The sequence below is a fragment of the Vidua macroura genome, chromosome 3, assembly GCF_024509145.1.
Source record: "Vidua macroura isolate BioBank_ID:100142 chromosome 3, ASM2450914v1, whole genome shotgun sequence".
NCBI classification, from domain to species: domain Eukaryota; kingdom Metazoa; phylum Chordata; class Aves; order Passeriformes; family Viduidae; genus Vidua; species Vidua macroura.
In genome coordinates, this window is record NC_071573.1 from 105,816,797 (window position 1) to 105,843,740 (window position 26,944).

At 39.8% G+C, this 26,944-nt stretch overlaps 1 protein-coding gene across 6 annotated transcripts in view; it reads right to left on the minus strand.

Moving 5' to 3' along the window:
- LDAH (lipid droplet associated hydrolase) overlaps nucleotides 1-23,325 on the minus strand; it is a 114,398-nt gene extending 91,073 nt beyond the window's left edge. For 2 of the 6 annotated variants that reach the window (XM_053974093.1, XM_053974098.1), the window contains exons 1-2: nucleotides 23,182-23,325; nucleotides 9,453-9,611 (exon numbers count right to left, since the gene is read on the minus strand). In XM_053974093.1, coding sequence (XP_053830068.1) covers nucleotides 9,453-9,606 — 154 coding nt within the window. In that variant the 5' untranslated portion in view covers nucleotides 9,607-9,611; nucleotides 23,182-23,325. Of the gene's footprint in view, nucleotides 1-9,452; nucleotides 9,612-16,513; nucleotides 16,535-21,982; nucleotides 22,206-22,838; nucleotides 22,975-23,181 lie in introns of those variants that run through there. The other 4 variants (XM_053974096.1, XM_053974095.1, XM_053974094.1 and 1 more) reach the window with 4 other exon arrangements.
- Nucleotides 23,326-26,944: the final 3,619 nt, after the last annotated feature.

Below are 26,944 nucleotides of genomic sequence, written 5' to 3' on the forward strand. Positions count from 1 at the left end.
TTCTAAAGACAATGGAAGCTTGTGGGCTGACCCAGTAAACAAAGCTCAACTGTCAGCATATTTTAAAATATTAGTCACAAACAAGTAGTCCATAAGCAGCAAAAACAGTGAAGAACAATGTCCTAAGAACTTAATTTTTTAATATATAATGTGGGATAGAACACACACCTTTCCTTAAGGGGGTACTCCACCAGCATGCATGTCTTCTAGCCAAGCTTTTATTTTAGTATCCTTTGGTATCTACTATGTCTCAGAAAAAAAAAATGGGGAAAATTCACCAACATATTCAAAGTTTTATGTGGAGTGAAAGCACAAATCAAATAGGTACAGACAAATTAGTATTATCTGCTACAAATAATGTCCTCAGGAAGTCAAACTATTTACCTCAGTAAGTAAAAGGGAGGGTCATTTGATATTTATTCGCAGTTTATAAATAAGAAACAAAGCAAATAATCAGTGGCTAGTAATACTTTAATTTTCATGCACAAACTCCAGCTTACAGCATCTTACATGCATGACCACCTGAGGAAACAAGGCTGATCTTGTAATTGTCATGAATATTTGTGCTGGAGATAAAGAAATGGCTAGAAAAATTGGGAGGAGTAGCTTTGGAAATATCAGGTAGATATGGGTGGGTTGTTTCTTGGTTTGTGTGTGTTTGTGCGTATGCTTTTGCTCTTGTGCAAAGTGCAAATACACAAAATATAGTGACTCACCCCATACAAGCATAAGAATAAAAACTGTTTTGCAGTGTTTATGTCTCACTGAAATAAAAAACTGTGCTCTTACTTCCTTACCTGCTGATAAGAAGACCAGTCACAGGGAAAGGGAAAAGCATTTTATCTTATTCCATGTACTTCTACCTGGATTGTTATGCTACACAAACTTTCAACTCTACAGTGTAGTCTTCTCAGTGATGACTTTTTCATCCCACATACCAGTTACTGGAGAGTAGGAAAGACAATTTTTTTACTCAGAAAAAAAGAAATAGGTTAATCGCAATGTAAAATACAAATTCTCGACATCAAAATCTGAGAACTCAGGGTCAAATGCAAAGAGCTGGCAGCTTCAGCTGGAGCTGCAGTGGAAACAAAAGCAGAAGCCTCAAGGGAGAGGCATTCTCAGTGAATCACTACCACCTGGAGAGGCTGGTGGGGCAGCGCTCCTGCCAAAGTCTCAGAGCATGTGGACTCATGTATGTGCTGAGTGCTGTGGACTGACGCCATAATTTAATAACAGAAAGTTCTGTGACAAATCCAGCTGAAGGAACTCCCACCTTCGCCCTGACTATCATTCCCACCCTCATACCATGGCTCACCAGCCCCTGAATTACACTGGCACAACTCTGCGGGGGCCCTGCTGTGAACCCAAATAGGGAACTGTTCCAGCTGAAAAAAGATCCCAGAAATAAATGTATGTATTTATTTAATTCACAGCATGATCTCTGAAAGTATTGTTCTGGCATAACTGAGGGGTGGAATGGCACACCATGGTGGGAAAAGGAATACCTTACGCCAGTATTGTTGACAAACATTTTGAATTGCAAAATAATGGCCTTAGGAAGTTTTTTACGTGCTCCAAGCACTAATTTCTTGGATTTCAATTGTCTGGTGAGTCTTAATTGAACACTCTACAAACAGTTTCTAACTTCCACACTACTTTACACTCAGGAATATCTGCTTTATACCTAACTTCATGGTTCTAACAACTGTGTGAAGGCAAGAGCTATATGAATGGCTAGTCTCTTCACTAGCCACCCACATCTAAAGAGAGGTTAAATTGCTTAAGTGTTACCTGCTAATAAAGGCAGGTAATGGTAGAGACTTTCCAGGAAAATTCTGATTATGTTATGCTGATCATGTAAGATCATAATACAGGGAGGTGGAATATAGGGAAAGACACGCTTGAAAATTTTAGGAACAGCAGGTAGTTTTCTCTGAGCCAGTGCAATGAGCAGCCCAGCAGGCAAATAATACGTTCAAAAATCAATTGGTTGCTTCAATCCCTGTGCTGCAGGTGAGGCCACAATAAAAGAGCACAGCATTTCTCTTCCTCTCTGAAGGAAAGCACTGCAGATTCTCAAACATCCTCTCCACACAGTAAAGAACAATGTTTAATAGTAAATAATCCAGTCAAGTATAGTGTCTGCAGAACTAAGTTTAATTTCAAGCACTGCAAATATCACAGAATGGGTGAATGCTGCTGCTAAGATAAAATGTAAAAGAGAAATTGTTCCTAAACAGAGTATCTGTGCACACGCAGAAGGAATTCTGCTCAGCTGTTTGGATATGAACAGCATATAATAAGGACACAAATCAAATGCAAAATTCAGACTTTTTTTGTTTCCTGCTGATCAGCCACATGTGACTCAAGTGTGCCAGCTGGACTAGATGCCATTCTGAGCTCCATAACCCTCCACATGCCTTGTCAAGAGAGCCAAGACTCCAATAAAACAAAATTTTTGAGTTGATTCCCTGGACCAGATGTGTTAAATAACAACATAACAACTTTTGAACACCTAATATTTCCTTCTTCTCTGCTCTATTGTTTCAGCTGAGGATGGACAACAGAAGCAACCATCTCTTTGGGATGGTATGATCAAAATGAGGAAAGACAATAGGACTCATGAAATCTTGTACCTTACACTAGTAGAGATAGGTAAAGATAAACACACAAAACACAATATGATGGAAAACATCCACATAAGAAACAATCTCAGCTTTAGGTCATCAGAAATATGTGATACAGGACTAAGAAAAGTGTACGTTAGTGTATGAACAGGGGACCTCTGGAGCTTTTTTCAACATAATGTAGTTACACTTTCAGAATTTCACCTAAAAATTCTAATTGCATGAAGAAGCATTACTTAATTCAACACCAAAAATCCAAAATTAAATTAATGATTCCTTTAAAAAAGACCTGAAGTACTTTTATGTGATGAGTTACTTTCCTTAATGTCCTTTGGGTATTTCCTGATGTACACTAGAAGGTGATACCTGCCCTGGCACAATGAGCAGCCCATGGAGCTGGTCAATGACTTAAACATTCCAGAGAGAAAGTATTTGTTGTCGCACTCTATGCAGCTGTGCTTCTATGTTAATTTATTTACTTTGTGTTAGTTGATTGTAAGCAAATGCTAGCCTAGAAGCTTAGGTTATTGTATAATTAGAAATACTGTAAATGTGAACAAAGATTTTTTTGGTGCTTTGGGACACAATTTGTGAGGAAGATTGGCCATATACTGAGAAGGAACCCAAAGGAAAGGTGGGAACAGAAGCCCCAGCACTCCCAGTCTTATATTCTCTGCTCTAATTTGACTTGCTTTATCTCACTCCTAATGCAAATAAAAGGCATTTGTATGACCCTCAGCAACTAACATAACTGGTTAATCACTGTCACACTGTCCTATAAAACAACGATTTTTTTTTTAAATACGAATACAGTAGAGATGCTTACTTGTGCTTTCAGAGGAGAGCCTGAAGCCTGCAGTATGGTATATCTGGCTATTATAGCAATAACTTTGCCAAAACACGCTATTTTTTTTTTCCTAATCTTTAGAACAGCTCCCTCTTCTGGCATACTCCGCTTATACTGTATTTACATAGCATGCTTCATTCCTTATCAATTTTTATTTCTATTGGGTTCCCAACAATTAGCAAACCCAGTTTCATTTTTAAGGTTTTCACTGTTCAGTACAGCTGTGAAGGGAAACTACAGCTTTTGAAAGGACGATTAATTCTTAAGAATTCTTAAGAATTCTTAAGATTTATCTAAGAATATCCGTAGACTTTAGTACCTTTTGAAAGTATCCCAATATCAACCAAGACTAGAATCCACACATGGAGAAGGAGCCTGGATGGCCAGTTCAGGGGTCACATTTGCAGGATCACTGAATTTGGAAGGGATCATCTAAGATCTCTGAGCCTAGCTCCTCCCTGCTCATGCAGAGTCAGAGCAGGCTGCAGACACAGTCAAGTTTTTATTATCTCCACAGATGGAGATTTCACATCTCAGGGCAGCCACCTAATCCCTCAGTAGGCAGAAATGCTCATAGCAGTGCCATCCCTACCTACTGGTTCCACAAACTACCCAGAAATTTATGCTCCTTCCTTCAGCATGAATTAGTTGTTTAATCAGGCTGTATGAAATTGGGCCTTAGAGTCCCTTTCTGAACCAGGTGTCAAGCCATGGACTCAGTTTGACCACACCCCACCTCTCCCTGTCTCAAAAAAAACCAAACCAAACCAAACCAAACCAAACCAAAACAAAAAAAACCCACAAAACAAACAAACAAAAAACCCCACAAACCAAACAAACACCACCAAGAAAAAGGAAACAAACAAACAACCCCCCCCCCCCCAAAAAAAAAAAAACCCTACAAACCAAACCAAACTTCATAAGAGCTCTCATAATACTGATGATAGTGACAAAACTGGAAAGAACATATGGGAACAGGCTTTTTTTCCTGGATGATGCTCTGGTACTATTCTTTCAAAAAAAACCAAGTAAGAACAACCAACCACAAAACTAGAAAGAGGAAATAACTGCCTAATGCATTCAGACAGAACAAGTTCTCAACTTCCTTCACAGAACTGCTGCTGGAGCTCAGTCAGTGACTTTAGGCACAAAACATAAATGACCCAGAACTCAGAACTCCCCTTGCCCTGGAGGTAAGAAATCTATTTTCCTCTTAATATGTCTGTCCATTGCAAGCAACATTCCCTTTCCTCCAGCTGCATTTCAAAGGCAAATCGTGAACACTGCTATGTGCTGGGGGAGGAGACTCTGGCTGCTGACTTGGAAAGTAGTGTCTGAGAAGATAAAGTACCTTCCCTGAGTAACTCCATGGTCTGGACTCCAAAATCAGATTTTGCTTCACATTAACAGTCTGAACCACCCACATGAGATGCCAAGATTCCATACAGGATTCCAGATTATATCCTGGCTAAGGTTGCCAGAAGCTACACAACGCAAGCTCATCTGATACTGAGAGTCTTTACTAGATCCAATTCAGTTGCTGCAGACAAAGTCATAATAAGAAAATTTTGTACCAACAAGGGCATTTAGTCACATAAATTTTGTATAAATCAACGCCCATTCAAAAACCAAACTTAAGAAAATTAAGGATGCTTTACACAGTTTGCTGAATACGGAAATAGATTCTTTTACCCCTTGGTCTCGGTGGTGACAGTAGACCCTCTGAAGAACAATTCATGCCAGTAACCGCTGAGCAGAGTGAAAATTAGTAACTTTTAAAAAGCTGGTTTGGTTGGAACCAAAGAAACAAAATACAATGAAACTAAGCTTCAGGGCTATACAATTAGTTTTATTGAGCAGCATTGTAACACAGTGATTCTTATTATAACTTTCCTTATGCAAGTGTTGAGGGTGATGACTGTTAAGTAAAACAGCAGGTGAAGACAAAAGCAGATAATGTATAGAAAGCTTTCTGGAGTCCCTATGTTACAGTCAAAAAATTAAAGATTTTAAAACTAACAGGAACTCTCATCTCAAGAGAGAATATACTTAAGACTTGTCATAATCCAGACAAATTGTTTACACTGTTTTCATCGCTGAAAAATAGTTCAATAATCTTCAAGTGAAACAGTGTTGTTGATGTAAGTACATCTATCTACTCCTAGGAGATGAGAATCCAAATATGCAATTTCTGTTATGCATAAGCAATTCTTGATTCAGAGGATTAGCTCAGAAGAAATACCTTTATACTTGAAAAAGTGTCTGTTTAAGTCCTCATAGCCCTTAAACATCACCAAGTGACAGCATGAGTTGGTAAACAGTAATATGATCCAAAAACCCAGCAGTGATTCAACTGCAAACAGGCAGGTCAAGAAACTTGGCAAAGCATAGGGAGTACTCTGAATGCAAGCCAGAGAACCAGATTCTGAAATTATTTCTGTATATTAATGAATGAAACTTGTGTAACATGATTTACCACAAAAAATATTATTTACATTATATATGCTTCCCAAGTACAAGATTGTAAATTCCAAAATTGCCTTGTTTACAGCAATGGCAACACAAATTAAAAAGCCTTTACATCCCAATGTACTCCTGCAATGAAATGCAGGAAAAGCTTTGATGAAAAGCAAAATGTCATGAGCTAAACAGCACAATGGTTTTAATTTTTGTAGAGTATTTATTTACAAGACTAAATGTTTCATAAATACACAGGGACAAATAGACAGATACTATTAAAACAGAAAAAAAATTCCATTACAGTTTGTGGATTATGGTTTTCAATGAACACAAGCAATGTTAAATATTGCTGTAGCAGATTTTGTATTTCACTGCTAATTTTACACTAAACAAACACTGTAAAAGCAAAAACAGTCCTTTAGGACAAAAGAGGAAAAACAGTAATTTCTGTCCTTTCTATAACACCTACATATCCAGAAAATCATATACCTGATCCTTCAACTGTACACATTTAATGTTATTCTCATGAGTAAATCTCATCAATTTTAATAGAAAAGAATTCATATTAAGAAAGTCAAACAAGTATACACATATATTCTGGACTGAGGAGTAATTTGACCTTCTACACAGTAATTACTGTAGTAAACCACATTATTACTCCTATTCAGAGGTTTTGTGGACACAAGAAGAAATGCTATGAAACAAAGTGTGTATTAAACATTTAAATTAATACAGTAAAGCTTTATTAAAATTATAAGTTCACTCACTCTGCTACTAACAAAAAAAAAGAAAAACCATTAGCCTGTTGCAGTGAAATGAGATTAAACCTTGCTGCATTTTCTGTTTTTCAACTGCTTCAAGTACAGTGAGTTATCAGCTCTCAGGAGGCAGAATCCTGCTTCATTTTAAGTCATTGATTTCAGAGTAGAAGAATGTTTTGGAGTTGTTGGTTTTTTTTTTTTTTTTTTAAGTGCAGAGAGGGAGAAAGCCAAGTTGGACCTGAGAGGAATCCTCCCTGTTCTGAAGTAACCTGATTAAAACACAAAATGAAAATAAATATACAGGATTTATTCTCAGATCTCTTGCAACAATTTGATTCCAGCAGAAGCTGAGAATTTTGTCATCTTTCTCAATACCCACCCACAACTCTGTTTTGTTTGACTACGTGTTAACAAAATCATATGCCTGAATCTCATTAGGACTGGAAAAGTATGTACCAGAGCAGTTCAATGCACAGAACAGAGTAACACATACAGCAGGACTAATCGCCTTCAGTTCAGATCACTCAACACTTGGCTATGCATGCTCTCTTTTTTAAAGTCAGAGCTGCCCTTGTCTGGATATTGCTTTCCTTGACTTGTGTACCAAGCTGTCCTTATGCCCCTCTTTCCCACATTCCATAAAGAATCTCAACCATGGATACATGCCTTTCAAGTGTGAAAATTGCTGGACTCCAGAAGGGCTCCACATTTCATACTCAGGAAGTTACAAAAGCACAAGGGGAATGCTATCTAATCCTGACTGTTTAGGTACATGAACATGTTGCCAGATGACCCAAATGTCCAGATCTCTCCTAAGGCTGTGTTTTTTGCACCGGCAGATAAGCCTTCCCTTGAAGGCTAAAAATTAGGCATGTAACAGTAGCAAAAAACCCCACCATTTGTTTTATGAGAAGCAAAACTGCACTTTGTTATGCCAGGTCCCACTAAGCTCCCTGCCAGCCACAGCAAGAAGCTTGGGTAACTTAATTCACTACTGAATTAAAGTACCTAAAATGAAGATAGCATTATAGCGGTTGCTGAGGTTTTAAATTGGTTTTGCAGTGAGAGAACTTCCAGCTTGTTACCAACATAATTCTGAAACAGGAGCAAAACCATAAATCACCTGCTTGCAAAAGCCTGAAGACCATGACAGAAGCACACTGAGTATTTCACTGATGTCTGTTTCTGAACATCTGTCTAGTTAAGATGTTATTAAGGAGTCTTCACAGAACTGTTCTGCAGAAAATCAGCTCCATGTAGCGTGCCACTACATTTTCTTGCATTAAGAGTTTCCTATTATGAATATGGAGACCATGCAATGTATGTGACTTGGGACATTTTGACCAGAATAATTTACACGCCTAGTAAAGGTACCAAGCCTTGGATGCTAATGTTTGACTTTTGTGCTCTTCCCCTACATATCTTTCTACTGATATAATCTAGCTTTACAGATTTATCTTTGTTACAGCCTCTACTATCACCCCAAATAGAAGGCATCAGTCTGAAGACAGGTGAAAACTCCAGAACTTGTGGGAAAAAGAAACTCTAAACTTAGCTGTTCCATTAAACCTTCCACAAATGCCTTAACTGAGAGAAAGCAGCAATTGAAAAGCATGACATCAGGCTTGTACCTCCAGAGAGGTACTAAAGAGATACTGCATAGTGTATTTGATTTAAAAGGTTATTCCCCACAAAACAGGAACAAGATGTACTCATAGAAGGCTTCTTCTTTTCAGTTAAGCGAAGAATTTAAACTTCACTGTCACTGGCTTAAAAAGTTACTATTCAGCTCCTGGAGGCAAAGGCATAAAATCACTGTGCCCAAGGAAACTAACATAAAACATTCTATGGACCTTCCAAAACATTGAAAAAAAACCCCTGAAAAATTGTACCTGTGTTCTCTTTCACCACTAAGTAAAGACCAAGCCACACACAGTCCCATAAACAGCATCTAGGAACGCTAACAGTGAACCAAAGTTGTGGATACTCAGTAAAGTCATTACACCCCTCTTTCTGGGAGAAATAACAGCAGTATCCAGTACATTCAAATAAACAATAGAAAGCATTAGAAATCTTCAAACTGTAAGGTGGTGAAAGAGTCACAGTATCTGTGCTTGAGTGGGTTCAAGCTCTACTTTTGCTAAAGACAGAATTCCTACACTTCATTCGTAGACTTCAACAAAATTAGGACTTCTCCATTAATTTTAACATATGCCAAATTCAAGTTTAGAGCTCTCATTTTAAGACAGCCACATTTAAATATAATGAAGAACTGTACAATACACACTGAGTTCAAGAAGATCAGCATAAAAATTCATGTGCAGAAATCTAAATAAAAAACTTTTACTATTAAAAACAACAAACTTAAAGAAACAACTGGATCTAGAATTTTTCCTCAAATACTGTAACTTTCATCTGTCAGTTGGCACACAGCCGACATTGCAGTAACACTTCAAGGTGCAAGAGATAAATGGAAGAAGAGCAATGAAAACAAACAAAATCCCACAATGCTCTCAGTAAACCACTACCGCGAAGAAAATTTCTAAGTGCTGCCTTCTGGCACTGTTAAAAATAAAGGTAGCAGTAGCAATTGAATGCAACAAAGAAATTTCACCAATGCAATATTATTGAATTTTTGGCCGTGTGCATGAGCCAAAATCTACCACTTACATAGTGAGATTTTTGAAAATGAAACTGGACATACCTCTTTCAATCAACAAACTTCTAGACTTAAACAAAAAAAAAGACCCTTACCAGGAATAATCATGAACAAGAGCCTGGGTAGATTTTTACTTTCATCTTTTGAGAGGTCTTTCCAGGGCCCACACTTTAAGACATGGGTAGCAGCTCCACAACAGTAGATAAATTCTTCATGTAAGGGGACTGGCTCTTCTGACCCCGAACTCATGTTTGCTGTTGAGCAGAATAAGATACTGTTACAATAGGTCAATACTTACAGAGTTGTCTCTTTGCTATGCTATTATGCCTTGCCCCAGAATAACTGAAAAAAAAACCAAAACCAAACCAAACCAAACCAAAACAAAAAAACAAAACAAAAAAAAAAAACAAAACAAAAAAAAACACCCAAAAACAAACAAACAAACAAAAAACCCCACAGCCAAACCATCCTCCATCCTACCCCCAACACCTGTCATATCCAGTAATCTGAGGCCCTGTTCAGTATTTGATGTTTGAAGGGGCTGTAGAAGGTGATACATGTTGCTACTGTATGAGAGAAAGCATCTTTCAGTTTCTGTCACAGAAATACATAATGATGAACTGGACAATAAGCTCTATTCTACCGTAAAGGCAAATAATTTTCAATTTCATGTTCATACTGTCCACTGAAAAGATTAATCTGAAACCTGTTTGAAGGCAAACAAATGAAAAAATACCAAAAAAACAGAACTAGTGCATGAATGTCTTTCCAAGTTCTGTGTGCCTCATAATAAAACTGGATATTGCAGCATAACACTATGACCTTTAAACATCAAAAGCATAGTTACAAATAACATTAAGCCTTTCAACTATTTTTGCTTAGTGAAAAATGACCATTCATTTTTGAGTACAAGGACACAAGTTCTATTTCCTAGTCAGTTTGTGAAATTTCAGGCATGTAAACCAAAGCTTGAAAAATCTGCAAGGTCTGCTGCACTATTAAGTGGGGGACACTATCCTCACTAATAGTCACTGAAAAATTCTCAGTGCTACACAACTTAAAAGGAACAGATCTGACTGAAATTTTAAGTAATGACACTTGACAACATTAGAAAAGTACATGTGAAGAAACAACTTTCCTTACTTTCCCCAGTTTTAATCTGGGGTTTTGAAAGGTTTAAGGTAAAGAACAATCAATGCAGAAAAGATAGAAAATGTTTTGTTTTGAGCTAACAAGTACCACCTTGAAAAAAACTGACTCTAGTACAAACAGAAAACACTTCTGGAGGGAAGGGAGAAGTGTTCTTTAATACTGTAAGTAACAGCACAATTCTCTGGATGAAACCTTGCACCCCCATCTGCCCATTTCACCCCAGCACCCCCAAAAAGAAGTTCTTTTAATGCTAATGCAAACACCTTTACTACTTCATTGTTTGCCATGTTATTATCTAATTTGTAGTGACTGAAATGTAAGTGAAGTCAATTTTGCCAAACTATAAAGAGGTACATTTTTAATGCATTACCCTTGCTTGTATTTCTTCATTATTTAAAGCCGAAAGAAGCCAAGAACATTTTACATAAAGAAATCTACTTACATCAACAACCATTGTGAACATAAATTGTCACCCCTGTTCTGAGGTGCTTAGAATCCAAGAAGCAAAATTAACTAGTTCTTACCCAAGAAAGTAGGTTTTGGACACAGTTTCTGATCATGAACCAGTAAAATCTGTTGCATATTTTCATTATGAATTGATTTCACACAACAAATCTAAATGGAAATCCCACTGACAACTCTTCATTCAAAAGAAGTATTTGCAACATTAAGGTCAGAAGTTAAGCAATGAGAACAGAAAACTCAGCAATACATTTTGGACTGGCGTGGGAGGATTTTCAGGTTCACACAGACCTGTTGTTGTAGCTTTGGTCCAGCCTTTAACTTAACTTCTAATCTCAAAAACACAGAGGGTTGCAGTACCTGAAAGGAAGACTTTACACTAGACAAGAAATGGTTATCTGAAAAACTGCCTGAGACAATTCCAAATAGCTTCTTTGTACTAGGTCTATGTAGTATCTGAGGGATTTTTATTTATTTATTGTTAGGTTTTTAATTTAAATGACTTTATGGCCTTTGGTAATAAAAATGGACACAAGAGAAAAACAGGGAAAAGATAGTGATATTCTCCCAGAATACTATTCAATCCTGTTTCAAGATGAAATCAGTAATAGCCAAAAATACCTCTGGATCTCTCTCCTCCTTCCTAAATGAAGCTTTGAAGAATAGTAATTCTATTAAGGCATCTATCTTTGGCTCAAATTGCCTGCATTTCCTCTAGAAATATCCTAAGATGGTCTATCAATTTCCAAACAGGTTTAACAGGCAGAGGTTTTGAGAGATGAGCCCACAGAGAGAGCACAGTTTGTGCCACAGCAGCTCCAAGAATGTTGAGGAGACAGAAGGACAAACTTGACTGATGGGAGTTTTACAAGTTATCATGGAGAAAAGTAACAAGGCTCAAAGAGATGCGTCTATGTAGGAAATTAGACGTTATTACATCCCAAGCAGTATTTTCTTCCTTCTCTTCAACACCTGCACATAAATTCTCTAACCAAATGCAAGAAAAGTATTACAAGAAATTCAGATTCTGTCAAGAGTGCTTAATCTAGTATCAAAATTTCTGTTAGAATACTGAAATATGGGTTTCGATTCACAGGGCTTTAGCTCTAGATTAACACACCCTTAACATAGGTGTTGACCAGAAAACAAACTCCTATTACAGGATACAAAGCCTTAGGTGTCAGTACACTAACTGATTAGGGGAATAATCGTGGGATCAGTTTCGTGGTTGCCACCTCCAGATTAGAAAAATCCTCTCCTGGTTAGCAAAGACTAAAACATTTGAAGACATACAAGTGCACCTGCAAACCAACACATGTATTTAGGTGTCTCCCTACTGATCCAGAAGCCACCTACAGTCATTTTTTCAGAAAGGAATATCTGGAAACAGAGTTATCCAAAAAGGGCAGATTACCTCTGCCATAGGACCAATTCTTATCATCTTTGATTCAATTGACCCCAAAGTAAAATGCTGACAGTAAAGCTAAATGAATTTTGCAAGCATCGGGCTAATTATTTATGCCTCTTTCCTGATAACATATTTTAACTGCTCCATCCTACACTATTACTTGGACTTGACATTTTATTTCAAAGATAACTTGGAAATAACAAAATTTGATCGACACTTAAAGAGTGTTCAATAAAAGAATTATCACAAACTCAGACTGGCACCATACAATGTAATGAGAGTAACTAAATTGATATCTGGCATAGAAACTATTCAATCACAAGCCAAGACAAACAGGTTGGTGTACCTATTCTGAAGCATGATGCCGTAGTGAAAGATGCCAAGGTAACTTGCATAAGGGCAAAGGTAACTTGCATAAAACAATGGTGAAACCAAAATAAAGGAGAAAGGACCACTGCAGCAGATTTGACATAAAAGGTTCCACAAAATCATAAGAGACACATCCCTGGTGTCCATGGCCAAGGCGACTGTGAGGCCACTCTCCATCTTTTCTGGTAAGTCGCAATGACATTGGAAAGAGCTACCCAGGGGAGTGGTGGAATTCCTGGAAGTGTTAAAAAATGTGTAGATGTGGCCCTTGGAGACACGGTTTAGTAATGAACATGGAAGTGCTGGGTTAACAGTCAGACTTGATGACCTTAGAGCTCTTTTTCAACCTTAACAATTTTATGATTGGAAAACATGTCTGGAAACTGCAAAAAAAGCAACCACCATGCCCATTTTAAGAGTGTCCAGGGAGCTCTAGGCCAGTCAACCTCACCTCAGTTCACAGAAAGTTATATTAAAAAAATAAAAAAACCCACTCGAGGTTGTAGCCAAGAACATGAAACAACCATTAATGCACCAGCGATGTCTTTCAAGGATGAGTATTGGGCAATAATGTCCAATGCCTCCACTGAACACCTGCACACAGGACAGGAACCACTCTCAGAAGGGTCCTGCAAAATGTCAGGGAGAAGAAGACAAACCAACTGAAACACTGGAGGGCAGGGCTGCTATCCAAATGGACCCCGACAGACTGGAAAGGTGGGAACTACATGAAAGCCAAGGGCAAATAGAAAGTCCTGCATCAAGAGTTCAGCAATCCAGTGCAGCAACACAGGCTGGGGGCTCAAAAGCTAGGAAGTGGCTTTCCAAAAAAGACACAAATGATTAGCAAGCTGAAAATTAGTCAGTAATAAGCCCCTATAACCACCAAGCTCAAGTGTATACAAGGCTGCACAAGGAATAGCCTGCAATCTTGGAATGGTTTTATCTTCTGCTACTTGGCATTGGAAAGACTGCATCTGGAGAACTGTGTCCAGTTTTGGACTCCTCAGACAAGCAAGACATCAATATACTAGAGAAAGCCAGTTAGATGATATGGATGCTGAAGCATGTGACGTATGTCCAAAGGACAATCAAAAACAGTCAAAAGTTGCAGTGAAGGAAATTCTGATAACAAAGGTTTCCCCCACATGCACAGTTAGGACTACCAAATAATGCAAGTTGCCCTGAAAGGCAGGACAATCTCCAACTAGACAATGCTTTCAGCAACGTGACCTGCTTTGACCTTTTTAAGAAAGGACCTGGACTACATCTTAGGGATAACCTACAAAGTTAGGAAAATGTACAAAGCATGTAAATTCATGAGACTGGACTAGATACACCACAAAGTGCCAATTGTAAGGATGCCGTTTATCAAAACCCACTGTAAATCAGCGGAGGTCTTGATGGTTAAGGATAAAAAGGTATTTAAAATCAAAGCTATTTTCCAGCAGAAAAGGCAAGAAAGAGCACCCAAGGCTCTACAGGCAGATCTGGCCCAGCTGACTCCACAGGAAAAATCACAGGAGCATGTATTGTGTAAGTTCCTCTGATCACATAAAGGAAGAGATGTTAATCAGAATAAGAGACCAGTCTGCCACAAGCAAACCATGCTCAAGGAATGCAACTGCCCTCAATCAGAAAATACCTGGCTACAAGAATGAAAGAAAATAAGGAAATGCACACTGAAAGAAAATATGTAAATATGCAAACTGCCTTATTAAGAATTTTGGCACTGTCTCCCACTGCATTCTCCTTTCTAGGCCAAGGAAATGCAGGCTGAATAAACTGACTTGCATAGTTTGAAAAGTAACTGAACAAGCTTAAAGGTAATCAACTACTGTCTGCCAGCTGTCAAGTAATCTTGGGTCAGTACTGGAGCCTGTAAAACTCAGGATGTTCATCAGGAACACCTCCAACACTGAGCCCAGCTCCGTTCAATCCCACCACACAAGGAAACTTGGGAGGGTCAAGTAAATAACTAGGCTAGAGGAAAAGCTTTATGAAGGTGTTCTTCAGTCTCCCATGCTGTAATCAAGTAGCAACCTAGAGCCATTTGAAGGAGACCTGCAAAAGCAGCATAGCCAAACCTTTCTTTGCAAAGGAAGATGGAAAAACAAGAGGTAATAGCCATAAGTTATGTCTTGACATTCAAAGGTATCATAAAAAACTACTTGCTAAGAAGGCAATGGACAATTGCTAGAAGGCAGCGGAATTTTTCTAGAAGTTTTTAAGACTCAGCTGGACAAAATGGTAATTTTGATCTCAACAGAAAGATGTACTAAGTTTTCTCCAGAATTTTCCACAAACCAACAGTTTACAATTCTTATGGCCCTAAAACAGCAGAAAAAATAAAGCAGGAGGTACAACGAGGATCTCAAACAAGTTTTCTAGTACCTTAGTAAATGCAGAGTTTCATGAATACAGTCCATGACAATTACTAAGTATTTAGGTGAGAGAAAAGGAATCTAAACTAGACCAGTCCTCCAAGAATATTGGAAACTGAAGTAGACGTATTCTATTTATTAGCTGTACCAGGTTAAATAAAAAAGAAACCCTGCCCTAATAGGTGACTTTATGTGACTGAATTCAACACTAGAATATAAAAGAATAACTAGAAAAATAGCAAAACTCCTTCAGCTGCCTTCTACACTAAGGCTCTGACAATTTCTTCATTATTCCCACAGGAGAATCATCCAGACCTGACGTAAGCTCTTTGATCTGCAGACTGGAACCTACATGCTCACAGCTAGGAACTAGAAAGGGACAGACCGACCTGCTAAGAAAACTGTAAAGAGGAACAAGGGAAGTGGGGATTTCATGATGCGAGAGATGAGATACAACATAACACACGATGCCCAGATCTCATCAAAGATTTATCTGGACAAACAACAAACAATGGATGCCAGATTTTCTCGGGGAAAACAATAAACACAGGCCAAAGACTTTGCAAGCTGTTGTGACATCAGTCACAAATCTTGACCAATTCTGTGTAAGAAAAGCAGCAGCAGCCAGTAGCACATAAAAAAGAAACATTTTTTCACTGTACTTTCCAGCACAATTCTCTGTCAAAGTCATATACGAGTCCCTTTCACACTAGCTCTGAATTAGTAAATAAAAACTGTTAGGCATTATTTGTAAAAATGAACAAAGCTAAAAAATTAACACTACAGACACGTCAAACAAAGCAATGTAGTTAAACAAAATAACACTGCTTTCCTCTAAAACCAGTAAACTAATTAGGAAGCCTTGTTTTTAGTAATCATTTGATGAGCTAACAATACTAGGCCTTCAATTTGTTTTGTTCCTGTGTCATTCCCCCATGCCACTCTCTCAAGGAGTAAAACTGCTGGGAGAATTTCACTGATGATTGTACAAAAATATCAGTGACACATGTGGAAATAGGGTACAGCTTACTCATGTTTAGGGTTGTAATGATAAAAAGCTGAAGTGCAGAATGAAAACTGGTATCACTTTCTCAAGTCTGAACCTTGTTCAAAGACAACACATGGGGGACTGTGCGAAGACCTACGGAGGGAGAAACATAGTTTTAAGAACTGGATCTACCTGCAAGACCTTTGTAACAGGGGATTACCATTAATAATATTGTAGCAATGACCAAGAAAGTGTGCACAGTCCTGTGTTAGGGATGCAGGGAAAATAGCTTCTGGGAATCCATTTTGTACCAGACAAGGTGTACATGTCACTGCCAAACATTATAAAAGCAATTATTGAGACAGCTATTCATCAAAGCAGGACAGGACTCACAAATCAAAAAACTGTTAGCTTGGAAAGATCCATCTGAGGACTCAAATCAGGAACAGATGGATTCCCCACCAGTGTTATTCGAAAAAGGTGCTTTGCTCTGAAATGAATAATTTGAAAGAGTTTTGGAGTTAGCGAATCAAGCAATCGAAAAACATTTTCAGATCCCACAATCATACATTAGTCTGGCACAAAATTATTCAACAGATAAGATGATCAAAACCATGGGGAAATGGATTAGGAAGGCCCACCACAACTTTTAAGCAATCTTTATATATCACTGTGAGTTTTAGCTTTAAGAAGTTCAGCATGCACTAATGACTAAAAAAAAAAAAAAAAAAAGAGCTTCTAGCTTCTGTTAATTATCATAATGGAACTACTACAGTACTCTTGGCCTTGACTTCCTCACTACTCTCAAGAAGGTAAAAAAGCAAATTAAAGACTTCCATGGGAATCAGGCACACTTATGAACCTTTACCAAACCTTTATGAAAGCAGCCACACCTCTGAAAGCATCAACTGGGGGCCTACAGCACTTAACAGTCGGCAAGCAGATACTACAGCTCAGTTTCACTACAGCTCTGGCAACAACGCTCTAAGTTTGATGCCTGGTCTCCTTCTCCTTTGGCAATCACAGACCTCCAGCTTAACAAAGGTCACAAAATCCCAGTTATACTTGCCCAGTGCTCCAAGAGCAAAGTCCATGTTCTTTGTTATCAACTAGATCAAAGCTCCTCCATTTGCCATCGCAGTTTAACACTTGGTTAAACACAGAGCACTGGAGTCAGAGCGAACTTAGAGGAAACCCTGTGAAGTTACCCTGGTGTGGTCGAGGGTCCGTGAGGCTTCACACAATACCAGACACCACAAATGTACCCAAAAGAATAAAGACATGACTTTCTAAAATTGGAGCATGTTTTACCAAAAACATTTCAGGATACAGTGGAAGAGGTCCTACATATCAGGTCTTGCTATTCTATTTAATCACACCAAGATGGTAACTTTCACTTTTTCAAAAGCAAACTGTTTGTGAACTGTTGAGAGCTACCAACATGAAAATGATCCCAAACAAGTACAAGTTTTTTGTCTTGGTTTGTTTTTTTTTAAAGTAACTTCATAAGCATAATTAAGGTTGGGAATCCCACAGATTACAAGAAAGTGGTAGCTATTCTCCCAAATCCCCAATTTCCCAGTCAGTACGCAGGCCTGATGATAAAACTAAGAATGTCCATGACCTAAAATGAAATGAGCAAGAAAGCTGTTGCTCAAAGAAACAAATCTACTCAAAGAAGTCATGGTGGTTTCATTTGCATGAAAGCAAATAGGATGGCTTCATTTGGTGTAATATGAAGCATTTTCCAGAACAGAAAGCAGGATTTTGGGAAACCTTTTAGTCTCAAAGGAAGAAAAAGCTGTTCACTTCTACACACTACTGAAATTTACTGGTGAAATAAAGTAACTTTCAAAGACCGCTTTCCCTCCAAATACTGCATTAAAGTACAGGATCCAGAGAGAAAACAGGGCTTTTTAAACTGAAATCTCACAGGGGAATAAACAGAAGGTGGTAGGCATGAATAATATGTAGGTATAATAAAGATACTTTATACTCTGAGACTAAACTGCAATGTTAGCAAAACCTCAGTCAAATAGAGTATCTACATGAAAGAACATAAAAAGCTGCTGCTGAAGTACAATGTCTACATGGTAAGAAAGGTTTCCAGGGGAAAAAAATCTATGCCAGGTCTCTTCTGACCAATAAGTTTCAAAGACACAGCAGACTCATGTCAGGAGAATCTTGTAAATAAACTTTCCCAGCTGCCCATTGCATTAGAAAGTCAAAGGGAGAATAAATCACTTTGGAACGGATAGCATGAGAAAATTGTCACAAATACAGTAAAGTTTGCAAAGTATGCAATTTGTTTATTAGAATTATGTTGAACATCAGTATTTTCGGAGGCAGTGGGCAAAACTGAAATGTAACACCACGACTACAGACTGGGTTAAAACTCGGCTGAAGTTAGAGGTGGGAATGTTATTCCTCATTAACAAGAACCCATCATGCTTATGTTTGGATACAGAGAGAAGAAACATCCCTGGTCTCTAAACTTCAGCACAAATCATCACACAAACAAAAGCATGCTCTAAAGTGAACAGTTGTGTGAATTATGAGGAAGAAGACATGGCCTTTTACAGGGTATTGCTTCAAACGAGAGAGAGAAGTATCAAAATATGCTGCAAAAAAATAAAAAAAGAGTGAAGAACTAGGTTATCAAGGACACGTGGACAAGAAAAAACTGAAAATAGCACTGAGGGAGAGGAAACATATACAAGCCTGCTTGTGATCTAAGAATTTGGGAAAAAAACACTTGCTCACTAAACAAAGATTATGCTTCTTTACCATGTGGTTCCTACTATCCCTAGGGAAAATGAGAACTTTTCAAAAGAAAAACACCAAAAAACTATTTGGCTCTTCAACCTTATGTTCTATACTCTTACTTTTCCCCCTACATCAAAAGAACTACAGGTGCCACATTTCTATTTGACAGATGTTTAAGTAAAACAGGTAATCTGCCCAACAGTCAATGAAACATAAAAATGCAACAATTTAAAGTAACAGCAACCTACATATTCCCTTAAACCACAGCTCCCAGAAGTTAAGCATTTGAAGAAACCTCCATCTTTCAGCAGCAATAATAACAGGCAAAAGCAGAAAAAAGCAAATCTATTTCACCTTATGCTCAATAACTTCTTTTCCACCTCCTATCAGAATAAGATTCACTACTTCATGGAGAGCACTATTCTTTCTTTTATCTTGTCGAGTAATGCAAAGTTCAAAGAGCATAATGAATACTAGCAAGAAGCCGATATCAAATTAAAAAAAAAAGTCCACAAGTACAATTAGCATCACACTGCCCTTGATTTGGCTTCCCCCATCCTTTCCTATGCTGTTCAGCATAAATCTCCCCACAAAACTATCCCTTATTTCTTTGCTTCTTCCATATTTCTATGTTAGTTATTCTCCTTTAACTTAAAATATGCTCCAAATTCAAAACATCTTTTTCTTCTCATTTTATTATTTCAACTTGCATATGTTCTTACATCAACTGTTTATCTCACCTTCAGCTTAGCTCTCCAGCTGCTGCTGGTTTTCTTGCTTTCTAATGAGGACATAAAAGAATTAGTCAAAATCCCATCGACTCACAGTAGATCAACTTACTAGTCACAGCTGCATTCTCCAGTAACCCCTCAACCCGTGCTTGCTGCTTACCACCTCCTCATGTTTCCTGCAGCAGCTGTACATTCTGATACTCATCCACTCACCTAAACAGGTTAGGAAGGCACTGCCAACAGAGACATGAAAACAAACTGAAGCAGACTGCATAGAGTTGTGTGCAAAGGACACAGAAGTCAAACAGGAGAACCAATGATCAGGAGACATGAGTAACACCAGTATTAGATCCCTTTCTGAGTCACTACAGCAATTTAATTGTCTGTACTGATGTGAGGCCTGGAGTCCGAGTCCTTCCCAGTAAGAAGCACTGGTTCTGCTCATCAGGAGGCCAGGAAAGGGAATTGAACAGCCAGGCTGGACACAGTGGTGCAGGAGCCAGAAGCTTTCTCCACAACCAGTGCTGCAGGAAGGCCTACACATGCCAATGCTCTGACATGCAGACCTACAGTTCTAGTCACAAGAGGATACAAAGACAATTCACCATGCTGGGAAAACTGCAGCTTGTTCCTCATGGCACCAGTAACCCCTGAAGTTACTCTATTACAGCATTTTGCACAAGGGCCCAGCTCCTCCCATCAAGATAACTCTGCTAAATCCTGGTAACTCATGACTTTGAACAAATGCATACAGGGACAAAGCCTGTGTTCATCACAGCTTCAAATAAGAATTCAGTTATCATCTCATACCCATTCCAAATTGGCGCTACAATTTCTTTCAGGAGGTGAAATTTGAGGAGTCAGACTCTGCAAAAAGTTTGTATCACAAATTTTTTTTTTTTTTTTTAAACTACAGATTTGAATGAAGAATTGGTCTAAACAAAGGACAGTGGTAACAGAATCTAAACAGAAGCCAGAGATGAGATGGAAAAAGGAAAGAATCAAGTGAACATCATGGTAGCAGCAGGAGGAAACAAAGATACTGAAGAAAGAAACAAGGATAATGATGAAAGAAACCCTGCCAAACCTGAAGTTGTAGCATCACTGGTTACACATTGTTCTGGCACACCAAGATTACCTAACATTTGGTAACAAGGTGCTGTCACACTACATGAGGTGGTTGTGCAACCCCAGCGAACTAAACAAGTAGTTCTCATTCATTTCACCAGTGACTATGTAGTCAGGCTTGTATTCAGTGTGAAAACTTCCATTTGTTTCACGCCTAATTGTTCTTTAAGCTCAGACATTTCATATTACATGTTTTTTTTTTCCTATTATGAATACTCTTTTACCAGAATAATTTACTTCCCCCAGTATAACCTGTTTACAAGCCTCACAAGACATCTAAATGTCATCATTCAACATGTAAGCTGGAATCTAATGTTGTCAAACATTTCACTGGGAATTCAGTGTCTACACAGTAGTTTGTCAGGAGCAGAAGAAACACAGCCACATTGCTATTAAGAGCATGCCTGAAATAAGTAAGTGAAAATTACCTGTCCTTCATATCCTGCAAACATGTTTTCTGTACAAATACATACATAGCATGTTTTAAAGCTGAAACCTTGAAATTATGATTCTACTACTCAATAAAAATAACCTAGACATCATCCAAAATGGGGATCACCCCTTTTTCCAGACAAGGTGCCCTCATTATAACAAACCACAAGAATGAAAAAATAAAGTTCCATTTAAAAGAAATCAAAGCTATCAATTAAAAACAAACAAAAAACAGCACTGAAAACAATGCTGTTAGGAATTGCACTGAAAACAGTGCAATTAGGAAGCTGCAGGGTAAATCTTGTCAAATTTACTGGTAAGTTCTTTGGCTTGGCCAGTCATATTGGAAATTTTGTTTTACCATTACACATATACAATTTATTGTAATTGTCCTTGTGAATCAAATGAAACAGATAATGCTATGTAGAAGTAGCAGAAAGTGTGTCGAAAACCAACAGATGTTAGTGAGTTAGTGGATTTTTGACCCATAGAACTACTTGAGGCTGGATGTTTGGAAAAGTAGAGCTACCTATGGGTCAAAGGCAAGGATGAGTTGATGGAGAAATCCACAGTGGCTCTTTAAGACCTCAGCACATCTATTCCAGAAAGTTCCTGGACTGCACTTTATTGCAGGTTGAGTGGATACTCACAGAGGGGGACTAGGTAAAGAAGACATACTTGCCTTTTTTCACAGGCATTGGCTTAGGGTACTGTCCAAGATTCATAAAAAATCACTAATTTCGACTGCTTTGATATAAACCTTGTAGTAATTCCATGATGGAAAGTATAAAGTGTCATCGCTTACCCAGGTCTGTAAATGTGTGACCACTTCCCTCATTGACATCATAAACAAGTGTCACAAGAAAATAGGAAGCTGCAATAATCACAATTAGTAATTGAAGGCTTCTAGTCTCTGAGGCACACAGAAATCAGATTCATATCCAGATTCTGACACAGGCCCATGTGGATGGACTCTCAGACCTTAACTGGGCACCATAACGTCCCAGAGGGCCAGGAGTATACAGCACCTAAAAAAAATAAGAGTCTGCATCATTCAAGCCATTCAAGGCTTTATTATTATAGTTAAGTTGCAAGAAAATAAGCTGTTTCTTCATTTTTGCAATGCAACAAAAAACTTAGCACTAAGAAAGCTCTCAACAACTGTCATGCCTCAAATAGCCCTTCATCTTTATCCTAATTTCTTTCACCACACATTTCCATTCCAGCATTTTCTTGCTTCCTGACCCTGCTGCTCACCCTGTCTGGCACTAGCACCTCTTCTCTTGTGTAGTAACTACAGGCGTGAAGGTGGGTGCTGACAGTGATGATGCCCTGGGACCAGCAGTGACAGCAAACCTGACAGACAGCAGGCTCCCGAAAGAGGGTGTGAGCCCGCAGGACTCCTTGCTTTTCCAAACCAGTACCTCCACAACTAAAATACGCCTCTTTCCACTTAAAAAAATCTCATCTCACTTCTAGCTGTTAAGAATTTATAATTTTATTTTCCTCTTTTCCTATTTATAGGCCCTTCAGGTCACAGACTTTTCCTCCATTTCTTGTTTTATAACACGGCACCAAGATAACAAGCATCACTCAGCTCCAAGAGATGCTTCACAGGAACAAGCGCTAACACACAGAAAAAACACCACAAATGGCATCACCTCAGTTATTTTCTGGAAAAGGAGACACCACTTAGGACTCGTTTCATGAAGTCTCCTCCATGACAAAACAAGTCAAGGGAGCAAGCACGAAGCGCTTCTTTCTGCATGGGATGTGTCAGTCCATCCTCAAGCGCACGCCAAGAGATCACCAGCGGTATTCATTGGAACGGGTCTGTTACAGACCTGACACCCGACACAGCCGGGCTGGCGGCACCTCCCTGCTGGGCGAGGCTGCGGGTCAGCCCCGCACGGCGGCGGGGGGTGATCGCCCGCGGGCTCGGGGTGGCTCTCGGACCCGGCACAGCGGCAGGGAAGGGCAGAGCAGGGCCGCTGCGGCACTTACCTTCCCCGTTGGCAGGCTCCCCGGCTCCCGGCACGGCGGCGGCCGGCGCTGTCTCTGCCGACACCGGGCGGAAGCAGGCGGCGAGGAGGGGCCGGGCCGCTCCTTCCGCCGGGGCCGCGGGGCGCGCTGAGGGCGGGCCCGACCCGCCTCCCGCCGCCCGCGCCGTGAGGGCGGCGGCTGTGACCCCCCTGAGGGAGCGGCCCGGCCTTCCACCCAGCCCTTCCTACCCAGCCCTGCTCAGCCGGCCTTAGGCGCCTGCCACCCGTTTGGGAATGGCAGGAGCAAGAAGGGAGGTCATCCCGGGACGCGCGTTTTGGGGCTTTCCTTCTGCCTGTCATTCACTCTTTCTCACAGGTCACGCTTTTTTGGGAATTCCGGCGAAGGAGAAAAGGAATAGGTAGTTTTGAAAGAACAAAATGAGCTGGAGTGCCTAAAAAATGGCAGAGAAAGGGGTAGTGAAGTGCAGGCTTACCCTTCAGTATGTTTGAAGGCTTGAATTATAGAATCACCAAGGCTGAATCATCCGGTCCAACAACCATCAGCCTAGTGCTGCGGCTGCAACCCCAAAACCACTAACCCACATCAACCCGGCACCAGATCGAGACGCCTCTTAAAACACCCCCCACCATGGTGACTCCACCACTTCCCTGGATAGCCTAATCCAATGCCTGACCACTCTTGACAGTGATTTTTTTTTTCCTAAAAGTCTGTTTAAGGCCATTTCCTCTGGTCCTCTCACTGTAGGCATGGCTGAAGAGACCACCCCCTTCCTCACTACCACCTTCTGTCAGGCAGCTTTAGAGAGCAAGGAGGTCCCCCCTGAGCTCCCTTAGCTGTTCCTCGTAAGGCATACCTCATAATGTTTTCTGGACCTTTCATGAGCCTTGTTCCTCTTCACTGAAAACGCTCCAGCACATCAGTGACCTTCTTAAAATCAGGGGCCCAAAACTGAGCAGACTACTGGAGGTGCAGCCTCACCAGGGTCAAGTCTGGCTGGCAACACTGTTCTTGATATGGGCCAAGATGCCATTGGCCTTCTTGGCCACCTGGGCATGTTCCTGGATCATATCGAGCTGTCTGTCATCCAATACCCCTAAGGATGTTTCCCTTAGTTGCATCTAAGTGAGGAAACTGGACTAGAGCACCTGGACTGTAGCAACACACTAAAGCACACTTTCCTTCCCACTCCAAAAAAAATTTAAAAAAATGTTTTGAGAATCAACTTGCAAAAGAATGCCATGCAACTAGCAACATGATAGGAGGACATAGTCTTGAGCTGTGCCAGTGGAAGTTTAGGTTGGACATTAGGAAGAAATTCTTCACAGAAAGGATGATTGGACCTCAGAATGGGCTGCCCAGGGAAGTGGTGGAGTCACCGTCCCTGAAGGTGTTTAAGGAAAGACTGGGCACGGCACTCTGTGCCATGGCCAAGTTGACATGTGACTGTTAGGTCATAGGTTGGACTCATTGATCTCAGAGGTGTTTTCCACTCTAATTGAGTCTGTGATTCTGTGAAGATAATAAAAGTAGCAGTAATTTTTTTTCCCTAATGACCAGGAACCTGACACAGAGTCTGCACACCTGCTACGTAAGGTGTGAAAGGAACTCAGAGAAGATGTAATGAATAAACTAAGACCTATGGTTATCAGAGAGGAGCTCAGGGAGGTTGTCATACTAAAATGCTGCTTTTTGGGTAGAAGTGTTGGAAGAGATGTTTCCAGTTGAAGCCAGGGTAGCAGGTAAAAAGAAATAAATTGAATAGTAGGAAACTGGCAAGATTGGATGGTGTTTATTCAGGAGTTGCACAGGGATTCAGGCATGAAGCAGCTGGACTATGTAGTCACATGCTACAGGAGGTGCTGGAGGACTGGGGAGTACTGCCTCTAGCCAAAACCTGAGCAGCTTCAAAAGTAGTCCCTAAGGTTGGTATGCATGTTGATCAAATCAGTGGGAAGAATAACAAACACAAGTGGAAGGGGAATATTCCTGGCTCTGGACAGGAGGCTCCAAGAATCCCAGCATGTGCCTTAGAGCATTGTCCAAACACTTCTTGAACTCTGTCAGGCTTGATGCTCTGAGCACTGCCCTGGGGAGCTTGTTCCCAGTGCCCAACCACCCTCTGGGTGAGGAATCATTTCCTAACATCCAACCTAAATCTCCCATGACTCAGCTTCCTGCCATTCCCTCAGGTTCTGTCACTGGTCACAAGAGAAAGATTGATGCCTGCCCCTTGGCTTCCCCTTGTAATGATGTTGAAGACTGCAGTGATGTCTCCTGTCGGTCTCTTCTCCAGGCTGAACAAGCCCAGTGACCTCAGCTGCTCTCATATGGCTTTCCCTCTAGACCTTCACCATTTTTGTAGCTCTCCTTTGGACACTTTCTAAGACCTTTATATATTTTTTATATTGTGGTATCCAAAACTGCACACAGGACTCAAGGTGAGGCCATACCAGTGCAGAGCAGAGCAGGACAATCACCTCCCTTGACCAGCTGGCGATACTTGTGGTGCACCAGGCATGGTAGGCCCTGCTGGTTGGGGCAAGAATTTTCATTAAGGTTTTTAGAAGATTCAGGAGTCATGTTTTATTGAGCCACTCAAGATTTGAGCCCCTCAGGATTTGATTCAAACTGCAATTTGTTTTAGTTGTTAATTAGTAGTTATAACAAGACAGTTATGATTAAGCAATTGCATTGTGAAAATTGCATGCTTGGCTAATCTGTTGTTTTAAGGAAAAGACAATCCCAAGATGAATGAGCTGTCTGGATGGCAGCCACCAGGAGTGAAATCAGGAGAACTGAGCAGTAACTGAGGGAAAGGTAAGTACAGCAGTAGGAGATCATGACAATCAGCTCATTGACCACCTACTCTAAACAGACTCCCAGCTCTAATGGGTGAAAGAACTGTGCATGTGGACTAATTGTCATGAGAAACAAGAGTTATAATTAGCATATAAGGGGTGTGAGTGCTAATTAATTAAAAAATTATGTAATGCTGATGGCATTGTAGGCTAAAACATATAAATAGTGTAAAGTTTTGGTGACTGGAGAGCCAGCGTTTTGTGTCTTAGCACCAAGATCCCTATTCTGCACAAACTCAAAAAAAAAAAAAATTGGAATACTTCACCTCAATGTGTGAATTGGTGGTGTGCACTGGTGAACAAGATCAATGTGATAAAGGTTACAACCTTCAGATGGGTGGATATTTGGTAGAAAGATAGGGTAGAAAAGAATGGGTAGGAATTGATTATCATCTTTTTCAATGGATTGTGTAACAGGTAGGACTTAAAAGGAGTTTGTCTGAAGGTCAGTACTATTCAACACAGGCATAAATAGTCTGGAAAAAGGGGCAGACAGTGGAGTAGTAAAATCTGTTACTCACACTGAGTTATTTAGATTTAAGAAAAATTGTCAGGTTGCAGAAGGACTTCTTGATTCCTACTGAGCAATAAAATGACGGACATGTTGACATGTGAGATAAAGCTGAGTATTAGGTGGAATATAAAGCCTTGTGCTTCCGTGGTCAGGTAATATTGCCAGCTATTGGGAAGTGAATGCCATGATTCTTACTCTGTGTGATGGTGACGTGCTCTCTGCTTGAATGGGATCTGCAGTTCCTATCTCTCAGATAGGGTACAGTAATCCTGCAAAAGATATGGAAAATGTGACAAAATTTTTCACAGATCTGAAATTCCTCCATGTGGGAGGATGGATTGTGAGAGAATAGAGATAGTGCAGTCAGGGATAGTGTAGTGCAGGGATAGAG